Below are 13,079 nucleotides of genomic sequence, written 5' to 3'. Positions count from 1 at the left end.
GGGGCAGTTTCCTCTCTCCTCCCCAGTATTGAGACAGGAGGGGCTCCTTCAGCGAGACCCTCAAGCTGCCAGCAGCCAGGCGGGTAATTGCAAGGCATTTGCTAACAGGGGGGCACACACACACACACACACACACACACACACACACAGAGCTGCTTGATCATGGGGCTGGACCAGATGCCCTAGAGCCCTTTCCCCACAGGGCCCAGGAACTCTCTATCTGGCCTCCAGCGTCTGAGGGGGGAAGGGCTCACTCTGGGCCACGATGCTGCTGATCCTGCTCTGCCCCCTGGGGCCCCCTTCATCTCCTACCCACATTGGTTCCACTGGGGGGGAGGGCCTTCTGCCCATCAGGAAGAGGGAGATAACCCCCCCAGGTCTTGGCCAGCGGACAGGAAGGGGACTGTGGGAAGGGGTGCCAGGCACACATGGGAGTTTGCAGTGGGTGCCCCTCCCCCCCCCGTCCCCCCCCTGCTGATTTTTCTGGGTCCTGAGAGCTCTCTTGGGGAAAGGGGACTGACTCCTGCTAGGCAGAAGAGGGCGGAGGGGGCTGCTTGGGGCAGGGGGAGAAAGGAGGGGAGGAGCAAGGAATCTGGAGCCAGCCCCTCCTGGGCCCTGCTCATCTGACTTCTTCAGGGAAGGGCCAGTGGACCTGCGGCCTCCTCGCTCCCTGGCAGAGCTGCCCTAGGCAAGAGAAGAGCCTCCAGGGCAGCCTGGCGCCTTGGCCACCCTCCGCTCGTAGGCCACGCTCAGCTCCTGATGGAGACCCTGGGAGTGGGGACCTCCGGGGGGCTTCTAGGGCTGGGCCCATTCCCGGCTGACCCTCCAACCCGAAGAACCTGGAGCTGCCCTGGCATCAGGGCAGCCCCCCACCCGCCCACCCCCGAACTCGGAGGCTGTCCTGCACACGGAGGGCAGGGCGTCTGTGGACCTGGCAGAGGGGAGCCGGAGAGAGGTTGACCGACTGGGCCTGTGTGGCTGCAAGAACGGGCAAGTTGAGCCAAATATACTGCCCCAAAAAATAACACGTCCTAGATCTGAATGAATGAAATATTCTCATGGAATATTTCATTTGCACAACTATTCCATTTGCACAACAGCATGTGAAATTGATTGTCCATCAGTGTTGCTTCCTAAGTGGACAGTTTGATTTCAGAGGTTTGATTTACTTGGCGTTATATTGTGTTGTTTAAGTGTTCCCTTTATTTTTTTGAGCAGTGTAGTGTTATTTTCCTTTTTTCATTTTCATGGGAGACACGTTTTAAAACCGCCCAATTTTTTCCGTGGGGACGCTGGCAAATCGTTCTCCCATCAACCTTCGTGGCCCTGGGGGCACAACAGGATGTTTTTCGCCTTCCTCGGAAGCCTCTGGCCGGACACTCAAGGATCTTTCCGTGTTTTAATAGCAGCAAAACCTTCGGAAATCATTGGAAGGGATTTCTCTGACGGGGGCCCTTCCTTCCCAAGCTCAGCTCCCCCCCCCCCCCGAATTTCCTGCCACTTCTCTTGGTCAGCCGAGAGCGACAGGCGGCAATAACCAGCCCAGAAGAAACAAAACAATTGTGCAGCTTTTCCTCCAGCAGCGACTCCTACCTTGCCTGCTGGCCTGGCCCACCCCATCCCTGAGGCGTCGAATGGCAGGCTGCCCAAGAGGCCCCACTCTGCAGATGTGCAAAAGCCACAGCGCCACATCTGGCTTTGGTTCAGGCTCGAGAGTGGTGGGAGCTCTGGCGCCAGTGTGGTCAGCAAACCCACACAGGCAGCTGCCCTCCTTGGGCCTGGCACGGGTGCTGAGGGGCTAAAAACAGCTGGGCTATTTCAGGAAGGGCCGGCTTCCAGCTCCAGGCTGTTGGCCTCCAGGGTCAGCCAGGAAGCGGATGGCCCGCATGGCTGGGTCAGGGACGGAAGCCACCCTGGGAGAAAGGAAAGAGTCGGGGCTGGAGGGAGGCCTCCCTTGCAGAAGCAACACCAAAGAGGGGGAAGGGGTTGGAGGAGGCAGCCCCCGATGTGAGCCTGTCCAAACTCTCAGCAGGGAAGCCCGCTTCATCCAGCAGGGAGGTGAGATTAGCAGCACAACTCTTAATGCAGCCCCTTCCTGGGCCCGGCCCTCATGCGCCCCCCCCCAGCCTGGCACCATGAGCCCTGCGGCACATCACGGCCCTCGTACGCTGGGGCACACCACGACCCTGCTCCCTGCGGCACACCACAACCCGGAGAGGGAGAGGGGCAGCATACAACTCTAATAAATCTAAATAATAATAATAATAATAATAATAATAATAATAATAATAACCCTCATACCCTCATATACGTTGGGACACACCATGACCCCTGCACCCTGGGGCACATCACGACCCTCGTGCACTTGGGGCACACCATGACCCCTGCACCCTGGGGCACACCAGGACCCTTGTAGACTGGGGCACCATGACCCCTGAACCCTGGGGTACACCACAACCCTCATATGCTGGGGCACAACACAACCCTCATATGCTGGGGCACCATGACCCCTGCATTCTGGGGCACATCACGACCCTCGTGCACTTGGGGCACACCACGACCCTCATATGCTGGGGCAAAACACAACCCTCGTATGCTGGGGCATCATGACCCCTGCACTCTGGGGCACACCATGGCCCTTGTATGCTTAGGGCACACCACAATCCCTGCACCCTGGGGTACACCACAACCCTCATATGCTGGGGCACCATGATCCATGCACCGGGGGCACACCACAACTCCTGCACCTTGGGGCACACCACAACCCTCGTACACTGGGGCACCATGACCCCTGAACCCTGGAGTGCACCACAACCGTCATACGCTGGGGCACCATGACCCCTGCACCCTGGGGCACATCACGACCCTCGTACGCTTGGGGCACACCACGACCCCTGCACCCTGGGGCACCAGAGCCACAGGATTCTCATCAAAACAGCCAGAAGCCGCCATGGGGAGATGAACTGCAGACTCTGCCCTCTTTCTAAAGTGCTTCTTGGCTGCTTAAGACGCTTGGGCTTGTGGAGATTATCTGTGGACACTCTGGTTTTTCTTTTGAAGTGAAACCTTCTCATCCACGAAACTTCCTCAGCACTGGCTGGATAGTGGGGATCGGGAGTGGAAAGTGTTGGCAAATACTTCAAAAGAAAAGGATTTAGGGGTAGTGATTTCTGACAGTCTCAAAATGGGTGAACAGTGCAGTCAGGCGGTAGGGAAAGCAAGTAGGATGCTTGGCTGCATAGCTAGAGGTATAACAAGCAGGAAGAGGGAGATTATGATCCCACTATATAGAATGCTGGTGAGACCACATTTGGAATACTGTGTTCAGTTCTGGAGACCTCACCTACAAAAAGATATTGACAAAATTGAACGGGTCCAAAGACGGGCTACAAGAATGGTGGAAGGTCTTAAGCATAAAACGTATCAGGAAAGACTTAATGAACTCAATCTGTATAGTCTGGAGGACAGAAGGAAAAGGGGGGACATGATCGAAACATTTAAATATGTTAAAGGGTTAAATAAGGTCCAGGAGGGAAGTGTTTTTAATAGGAAAGTGAACACAAGAACAAGGGGACACAATCTGAAGTTAGTTGGGGGAAAGATCAAAAGCAACATGAGAAAATATTATTTTACTGAAAGAGTAGTAGATCCTTGGAACAAACTTCCAGCAGATGTGGTAGATAAATCCACAGTGACTGAATTTAAACATGCCTGGGATAAACATATATCCATCCTAAGATAAAATACAGAAAATAGTATAAGGGCAGACTAGATGGACCACGAGGTCTTTTTCTGCCGTCAAACTTCTATGTTTCTATGTTTCTATGAAAGATTTATACTCCTGGTGGACCGCTAATGACCCCTGTCTGTCAAGGAGTATAAATCCTTCCATTCCTCACCATCCAATCAGAACTGAAGGAACTTCTTGGATGAGAAGCAAAACATCTTCAAAGAAAAATCAGAAAGACCAGTTGCCTCTTGAAAAAGCACCTTTGGAAGTTATTTGGGACAGGACAGGACAGAATAACAGAGTTGGAAGGGGACTTGGAGGTCTTCTAGTCCAACCCCCTGCTTAGGCAGGAAACCCTACACCACTTCAGACGAGGGGTGGGCTGCTGCCCAGACCGTGTGTGTGTGTGTGTGTGTGTGGGCAGTAGGGTAATGAAAATGGAGCTCCACTCCAGAGCCCCCAATTTGCACCCAATGATGTTGAAAGAAAATGCAGGGCGTCCTCTTTGGGCAGCCTCTGCGTTCTTCCCGAAAGTGTTTTAAAACCCCAAAGCCGGCGATTCTGCTACCAACAAAAGTGTCTAGGACAAATATCAGGAGATGTGATCTGGGTCTCTGCCTCCCCCTCCTTTCCGAATGGCTCTAGTTATTCTCTAGAACGGAGGGAGGTCTTCGTAGCTGGCTGGAGGATTCTGGGAGTTGAAATTCATAAGTCTCAAAGTTGCCAAGTTTGGGGACCCCTAGAAAGTAAACATAAAATAAAGCTTGAAACCGAATGTTTTGCCAGAAACCTTGATTTTGTTGGATAGTCTGCAGGAAGGAGGGTTACATAGAAACATAGAAGTCTGACGGCAGAAAAAGACTTCATGGTCCATCTAGTCTGCCCTTATACTATTTCCTGTGTTTTATCTTAGGATGGATATATGTTTATCCCAGGCATGCTTACATTCAGTTACTGTGGATTTATCTACCACGTCTGCTGGAAGTTTGTTCCAAGGATCTACTACTCTTTCAGTCAAATAATATTTTCTCACGTTGCCTTTGATCTTTCCCCCAACTAACTTCAGATTGTGTCCCCTTGTTCTTGGGTTCACTTTTAAGACTGTTATGTGGAATGGAGCATTTTGGGATGTTCACTTAGGCTGTGAAAGTAGCAAGGATTGTTGCCTTTGAGTAAGTGTGAGTGCCCTTTTTTTGTGAGTGGCCATTTTAATCATGAAGGCACCTTTATGACAATACTCAAAATGTGCTTTCAAAATTCTAGGTGAGATGTTTCTGTCATTTCACTGTTCTATAGCTGCTCACTTCTAGGGTGGGGGTGAATTTGATGACCTGCTTGACCAGTCACATGATCATCAAGCTACTCCCACCTGGTCACCTGGCTGACAAGCCACTCCTCCCTGGTCACATGGCCATCAAGTCACACCCACAAAATAAGCCACACCCACAGTGTGATAGTAAAAAATTTGGTAGCTCTTCACTGCTTCAGACAAATCGTTATCTAACATCTTTAAAAATTCCAGTGTTGGAGTATTCACAACTTCCGGATACAAGCTGTTCCACATTAATTGTTCTGTCAGGAATTTCCTCTTTAGTTCTAAGTTGCTTCTCTCCTTGTTTAGTTTCCACCCATTGCTTCTTGTCCCACCCTCAGGTGCCTTGGAGAGTAGGTTGACTCTCTCTTCTTTGTGGCAACCCCTGAGATACTGCTATTGTGCTGCTATGGTGTCTCCCCTGGTCCTTCTCTTTATTAAACTAGCCATGTCCAGTTCCTGCAACCGTTCTTCCTATGTTTTAAAAACCCATATCATTAAAATAAGCATACAACTCAGTCATACCACACATAAAACATATTAGACTGGGGATACCTCAATTGCCCCATGCCTGGTTTTAAGTAGCTTACGAAAGGCAAGGAGGGTGGGGGCAGTTCTAATCTCCGGGGGGAGTTGATTCCAGAGGGCCAGGGCCTCCACAGAGAAGGCTCTTCCCCTAGGTCCCGCCAGATGACATTGTTTAGTCAACGGGACCCAGAGAAGACCGACTCTGTGGGACCTAATCGGTCGCTGGGATTCGTGTGGCAGAAGGCGGTCCTAAAGGTATTCTGATCCGATGCCATGTAGGGCTTTATAGGTCATCACCAACACTTTGAATTGTGACCGGAAACTAATCGGCAGCGAATGCAGGACGCGGAGGGTTGACAAGATGTGGGCGAATCTAGGAAGCCCCACAATTGCTCTCGCGGCCGCATTCTGGGACTGCAAACAGGGAGGGCAGCGTCTCACAGGGGAGCTGCCCCAGCAGGAGGTCAGTTTAGGATTTGGGAGGAGGTTAAGGCTGGGAATAGGAAATGGGGACGGTCCATTTGTCCCTTCCCAGCCTTCTCCCAGCTTTCCTGACCACTCACTGGTTCTTCTGCTGCTGATACCTGGGCATCCTGGCAGTGCAATTTGGGAAGCAGCAGGACTGCCAAAGGTCTTTTGGGGCCACCTGTTCCCCAACAGGGCCCTGCTTGCTTTCTCAGGCAGATGCCCATCTCAGCCATCAACCACGTTCTGGGTCGTATTATCGCGGCGGTAGGTGCTCTTCGCGGAGAATGTCATTAGAAAAGCGTATGTATGTACACGCTACAAAAATGCCACCCATAATTATGAGACATACCCCGAAACATGCAGGATAAAACCTTGAAAGGAAGGAATTCCATCCTTTATTTGCTGTCATTTGCATGAGCCCCCTTGGAGCCACAATTGGACGACAAAGAGGCCAAGTTCTGCTTCGCCACCTGCAGCAATGACTCTGGCTCCTTAAAGGAGATCCTGGGCTACAGCTGTTTGCAGATTCAGTTCCGGTTCTGACTGGTCAGGAACCAGCCTCGCTAGGCTGAGTGACCCTCCTCTGGTAGTGCCTAACTTGAGCCCAGCTTGGGGAAGGGATTCCAGCAGTAGCAACCTCCCGGCTGTGGCATTTAAGCCAAGATAAATGGGCTCAAGAACACTCATGTCTGGGGTTTATCCCACACTGCTGCAATCAGTTGTAGCTGGGTCTCTGCCTAAGAAGGAACCAGAGAGGGATTTACACAGGAAAGGCCAAAGGTCCAAGAAGACTCCAAAAGCAGAAGGAATCCCTCAGAAAGGGGCAGTGAGTGTAAGAGAGAGTGAGGGAATGCTGCAGACTGGGAGAGGAGAGGAGAGAGCGGAGGGGAAGGGGAGGGGAAAGGAAAGGGGAGGAGGAGGGGAGAGGGGAAAAGGAAAGGGGAGGAGGGGAGGGGAGAGGGGGAAGAGGGGAGGGGAGGAGAAGGAGAGGGGAAAAGGAAGGGGGAGGAGGGGAGGGGGAGGGGAAAAGGAAAGGGGAGGAGGGGAGAGGGGGAAGAGGGGAGGGGAGGAGAAGGAGAGGGGAAAAGGAAGGGGGAGGAGGGGAGGGGGAGGGGAAAAGGAAAGGGGAGGAGGGGAGAGGGGAGGGGAGAAGGAGAGGGGAAAAGGAAGGGGGAGGAGGGGAGAGGGGGAAGAGGGGAGGGGAGGAGAAGGAGAGGGGAAAAGGAAGGGGGAGGAGGGGAGGGGGAGGGGAAAAGGAAAGGGGAGGAGGGAGGGGAAAAGGAAAGGGGAGGAGGGGAGAGGGGGAGGGGAGGGGGAAAAGGAAAGGGGAGGATGGGAGAGGGGGAGGGGAGGGGGAAAAGGAAGGGGGGAGGGGAGAGGGGGAAGAGGGGAGGGGAGGGGAGGAGAGAAGCTGTTCCAGCCAGGTTTACATTCTTCTTGGGTACAAAGCAGAGGAAACAAAGGAAACACAGGGTTCACTCTGCAATTGGAAAAACCAAAAGATAAAACTGGGGAAGACTAAAGGTGGTTAAAATCAATAAATTATATCTAACTGTGAAAATCAACACAGCCAAGTCTCTAAAACTGAAACAATTGTGATCTAAGATGGACGCAGGGACAACTATTTATTTATTTATTTATTGGCTGGGTTTCTATGCTGCCCCTCCCCAGATAGCCATGCATCAACATTGCCCCAAAGGTCGGAGGGTGCGACAGGGATGCGCTGCTGGTGTCTTTGCTGTGGCCACTTCCACCAGCCAGGACCGGCAGGAGGGTCGCCGGCTGGGCTCCTTGGGCTGCCCCGAGGGTGGGGAGTCTGTCTCCCTTGTCGGGTGTCCCACCCTGGGCCTTTTGGTCCTGCTGACGCCTAAAGAGCAGCAGCCTCAGGGCTCTATGCCCTCGCTCCCGCTGGGCTGGCCTCCTTTGCGCACCCTCCGATTAGTGGCCACCACGTCTGCTGGCAATGAATTTAACACGGCGACTTTTCCATGGGTCCCAAAGCACCGTATTCCTCTACAGTCTAAAGCAAGGTCTATAGAGCCCACGTTTGCTAGCGATGGCTCCAAGGAACAGCCGGGGAATTTCCACCAACCAGAACCCGCAACCCAGAGCAGTCCAGCAGTGCTGAGCAGGGGCTGCACGAGTGTGGGTTCAGAGGCGCCTCCAGAGTTCACCTCTGCATGTGGCAGCAAAGGCAGGAGCCGCGTGGGGAGAACCTGCCTTTACTACCCAAGACATCCCTCCTGCCCTGAGGAAGCCACGTCCCCCGCAAGACGCATCTCTTCCAACCGCCTCCCGATCTTTGCTCACCTGGAGGAAGCAGGTGCCCGGGGGCACGTTCTCCTTCAAGGAAATATTGTAGAAGTTACTTTCAAAGACAGGCTCATTATCATTGACGTCCTGTAGGGTGACAAGGACCACTGTGGTAGAGGAGAGGGTGGGCTTGCCGCGGTCACTGGCCAGCACAGTCAGCCGAGGCTGCGGGTCGGTCTCATAATCCAGGGCGGAAGCAGTGGTGACAATGCCAGTGGCCGGGTCAATGGCAAACCAGTGGGAGTGGGAGTGGTGGCTGTGCAGAATACTGTAGCGGATCTCCCCGTTGGGCCCTTGATCTTTGTCACGGGCGGTCACTTGCAGGACAAAGCTGCCCGGGTACACCACCTCAGGGACGCTCTGTTCGTACTCCTGGGTGTCAAAGAGAGGAGGATTGTCATTGACATCTGTCACCTGCAGCACGAAAGCTGACTCAGCCCGCAAAGGAGGAGTTCCGGCATCCGTGGCTGTGACTCGCAGCTCGTAAGAATCCCGTTCCTCGCGGTCCAGCATTTGATCCACACAGATCAAGTAAATGATATTGTCTTTGGTCGTGAGAGCAAACTTCCCCTCGCCCCCCTCCAAGGAGACATTGACATTGGCATATTCCCCATAGTCAGGGTCCGAGACAGAAATGCGCGCCACAAACTGGCCAGGCTGAGCTCCTTCAGAGATGCGTGGGGAGCCGTCCTCGCTGAGGAAGATAATCGTCATGGTGGGCTGGTTGTCATTGTAATCCCGGACCTGGATGGTAACAAAGGTGGTGGAAACTTCTGGGTGGATGGCCTTGTCCCGGGCCTGCACCACCAGCTCATGCACTCTCCGGAGTTCATAGTCCAGCCCCTTGTTGAGCTTGATTACGCCCGTGGATGCATCGATGGTGAAAAACTGCTCCGGGTCACTCTGCCGACGGTTGATCTCGTACACCACTGCCCCGTTGTCTCCCTCGTCAGTATCCCAGGCAAAGACCTGGAGGATGCTGCTGCCGGGGACCAGGTTTTCTGGGATCAGAGTATGGTAACGGCTCTGGTTGAAGGCTGGCGCATTGTCGTTAACGTCTTGGACAGACACGTCCAAAGTCATTTGGGAGCTCCTTGGGGGGGATCCGCCATCATAGGCCTCGAGAAGCAAGGTGAAGGCAGACCGGACTTCGCGGTCTAGAGTGCTGCTCACCACCAGCTCCGGGTGCAGGGCCCCATTGGGTCCACGGCGCGTCTCCAGTTGGAAAGCCTGGCCCACGTTTCCCGCCTTGATTGCGTAGCCCTGGGTGCTGAGCCAGTCGCTGTCCGCGTCAAAGGCAGCATCCAGAGGGAAGCGGCTGCCAGTGGGGGTGTGTTCGGGGATGGAGAGGGCGGCCCGTTGCTTAGGAAAGGTGGGGGCGTGGTCGTTTATATCGTTGACTTGGATATTGACTTCCACTGTGGCACCGTCTGGGGTGACAGCAATAAATCCATAGTGGTCGCGGCTCTCATGGTCCAGCACCCGCGCTGTCTTGATGATTCCCGTGATCTCATCAATCTCAAGATCTGTGGCCACGCCGCTGCCCTCCTGGGCAGAAATGAAGTACATATAGCTGGTGACGCCCGCCGGCAGGCCTGCACTGATGTCCCCAATGATGGTGCCCGCGGGCATCTCCTCATCGACCTGCAGGTCCAGAGTGCCTGGCACTGCCCTGCAACGGCCCCCAAGCAGAGGCAGCAGCAGCAAAACTAGGGCAGGTGGCCCCATCGTCACTTGCCCCCTGGAGCTCCTTTGGAGGGTGCTTGGGAAGAACTGCAGGGTCCACTCGGTGGGTCAGGCACCTTAATTCTGCAGGGGATGGGAAGAAAAATGGTTAGGATAAGAGTAAAAGGAGGGGGCGCAACACGAACTGAGAGACTGACAGCACTTGGAGGGACACAGTAAATGAGGTAGGAACTGGTGGGCTACTGGGACAGGGGGGCACCCTCCCCATCCATCACTCTCCATCGCCCCAAATCCCTTCCCTTCCACTCTGGGAGGCAATTAATCTGACAGGACAGATACTTCCCTAGGGAAGATGGGGGGTGGACCTGCTTGGGATCCCTTTTTCTTAGCGGTTAATTACCGCGAAGAGCCTTGGTTGGACCCGATAGAGGAGGCAGGCCCTGTTTCAGGCAGAACTCTGTCCCCCTCCCCTCCCGGATGTCCCGAAGGTGGGCGCTGAGCTGCGGGGTACGGACAGCCTGGACTCCAGCTACACCGCTCGCCTTGCGCTCCAGCCGCAGCGCAGCGGGTCCTTGGGGCGGCTTCTCCAGGCCAGCGAAAGTGGAGAGGGAGACCCCCCTCGTCCCCTGGAACTGCTGCTGCTGCCTGCCAGACCGCGGGAAGCCACAGAGCAGGAGTCCTCGCAGCTGCGAAGGCCCGCGTCACCCAGCCCGGACTCCGGCGAGCGCGCAAGGCCCCTGGGTGGGCGGGCGGCCGAGCGTTGGCCACGACCCCCTTTGTTTCAGCTTTCCTTGCGCTCGCTCTCGTGCGCGCGCCCCTCTCTCCCTTTGTCTGCGGCACCCTGGCTCCAGCCCACCGCTCGCTCCCCCTGCCGTCGCTCCCTCTCACTGCAGGGCCGCGGGGGAGGGGAGTGGAGGGGAGGCAGCGGAGCTGGCTGAGGCCCCCGTCGCAGGGGCTGCCCCCGCCGCGGCTCGCAGTCCGGGCAAAACTAGCTTAGTGGTCTGCGCGCCGAGAGCCGCGCGCCTGAGCTCATACTTGGCCGGGCTTGAAAGCGCCCGCGCCCGCCCGGGCAGGCGGAGGCTCGGGCCCGATGAAGGGCGCGCCCCTTCTGGTTTGGCGGCCCGGCCGGGAAAGCGCACAGCAGAGTCTTGTCGGGAGCTCGTGCCTGTGGCCGGTGGGCACCCGGGCCAGATCGGAAAGCCCGTCTCAGTCTTCACCCCTCCCCGGTCCGGCCGCAGCGGCCAGTCCTCCTTGCTCGGGGAGCCCAGCGAAGCCCCCACCCACGGAACCACAACTCCTTCTCGGCCAGACCCGCGGCAGCCGAGTAGAACAGCCGGCGGGGGGGGGGGGTGTTTCCTTCTAGCTGACGCTCTGCGCTAGGTACCCGACCTGGCGTCGGCGCGCGCCTCTCCTCTCCGTCGGGTGGGCAAATGGCGGCTTCGGCTCCGCAACTCCCGGCTTGTCTCCGCGGCCGGGAGCCCCGCCGCCCGTGGGTCCCCGCCCTCCCTCCCTGCCTGCCCCTGTTGCCGCCGCCGCCGCCGGCCCGAGAGGGAGGCCAGGCGTGACCTCAGCTGCATCAGGCGTGGAGGAGCCCAGCGCCACAGCTGCTTCCAATTTGCCCAGCGCCGATCGCGGGGGGGGGGGGTTGGTGGGCGGGCGGAGGCGAAGGAAAGCGGGCGGGATGGTTCCAGGCGTGCCTGTGAAACGTGAGCCCCTGCCAGCGGCTCTGGCTTCTGATGCCCGGACCCGACGGCAGGGAAGAAATAGGCTGCCGGGATGGGCGAGGCCGAAGGAGCCGAAGCGGGACCCGGGCGGGGTGAGGAGCACAGAACCCGAGAGTGATACTGCGCCCCCCCCCCCGCGACCCCTCCCCCGCCCGTCCCCAGGAGCGCCCTGCCGCCGCTTCCCTTCCCCGCTCGGCTGCAGGGTAACCCGAGCGAGCCAGCGGGGGATTGCTGGGGACCCTTCCGGGCATCCCGGTCACCTACGTCCATCGTCTTTGCTGGCCATCCGCCTGGCGCCCCTTTAATCGGCGACGCAGCCCCGCGACGAGGAGAGGCCGCCGCCGCCGCTTGACGCGTGTTCGACTGGGCAGACGCTGAAGTCGGACTGAGTGGGAGAACAGTGGAGCGAGCGAGCGGGGCTCCAGTGAAACCCGAGCCGCGCTGCTCGCTCCGCTCCTGCCCGGCCCTTCTTTCGCCGTGGCGCCGCGCCCCCTCCCCTCCGCCCCCTCGCCCTCCGCCAGCCAGTTCCCACCCCTCAACTCCTCGGCGGAGAAGCGAGGCCGGGCGGGCGGGCGGTGTGCGCCCTCGGAGCTAGAGATCTGCTCGGGGACCCACCTCGAGTCCGAGACTCGTGCCCCCCTCGGAAGTGGGGGGGATGGAAAAGCCGCCCACCACCATCACATGCTCGGACACCTCCTCCGGTCCGGTGACTCCTCACCTCGCTTGGGTTGGCGGCGCTTAAATGGAGAAGTTGCCCGCTAGTTGTTGGGCAGCCGAGTGGTGGAGCATTTTTGCCAGCAGTGTGCTGTTGTGGGTGCCGAGAACTCGAAGAGAACTGGCGGTTCCTGCTGCTTGTTTCAAGTCTCCAGATGTTACTTATTTCCTTCTTTTTCATAGCACTGCATATTTGCAGCCACCCATCAGTTGGAACAACAAACGCCAACACCTCTTCCGTCCCTCCCGCGCTCCCCCCCCCCCCACTCAACGCACAACCGCATCTTGCGCTCCAGCCCAGAATTCAAAGCATCCCGGAGGGGGGGGGGGGTTGGGGCCAGAGTTGCGGCTGCTGGCGAGTCCCCTCCTAACTGAACCTCGTTTCTCCTCTGGAAGGGTGGCGGGTGCGTGTGTCCTGTCTCCTGAGGCCAGCAGAGCGGGAAGGCGCCATCCTCAAACTCGGGGGCCCCTCGGTGGCTCCCTAGAGCTGCTCTGAAGCTGCTTCGGCCCTGCCTGCCTGCCAGTTGGACAGCCCCCTCAGCGGATGGATTGACACTTGCCCTTCTCAACTTCTCCTTCATCTGCTCACTGTGGGCACAACCCC

General features: G+C 56.9%; 1 protein-coding gene across 3 annotated transcripts in view; it reads right to left on the bottom strand.

The window, feature by feature from the left end:
- DCHS1 (dachsous cadherin-related 1) overlaps positions 1 to 12,570 on the bottom strand; it is a 35,126-nt gene extending 22,556 nt beyond the window's left edge. The window contains exons 1-2 of one of the 3 annotated variants that reach the window (XM_070749332.1): positions 12,480 to 12,570; positions 8,349 to 10,160 (exon numbers count right to left, since the gene is read on the bottom strand). In XM_070749332.1, the coding sequence (XP_070605433.1) occupies positions 8,349 to 10,079 (1,731 nt within the window). In that variant the 5' untranslated portion in view covers positions 10,080 to 10,160; positions 12,480 to 12,570. Of the gene's footprint in view, positions 1 to 8,348; positions 10,161 to 11,426; positions 11,513 to 12,025; positions 12,151 to 12,479 lie in introns of those variants that run through there. The other 2 variants (XM_070749331.1, XM_070749330.1) reach the window with 2 other exon arrangements.
- Between the last annotated feature and the right edge of the window lie 509 nt (positions 12,571 to 13,079).

This window comes from Erythrolamprus reginae, chromosome 4, assembly GCF_031021105.1.
Source record: "Erythrolamprus reginae isolate rEryReg1 chromosome 4, rEryReg1.hap1, whole genome shotgun sequence".
NCBI classification, from domain to species: domain Eukaryota; kingdom Metazoa; phylum Chordata; class Lepidosauria; order Squamata; family Dipsadidae; genus Erythrolamprus; species Erythrolamprus reginae.
This window is presented reverse-complemented; position numbering and strand designations above follow the sequence as displayed.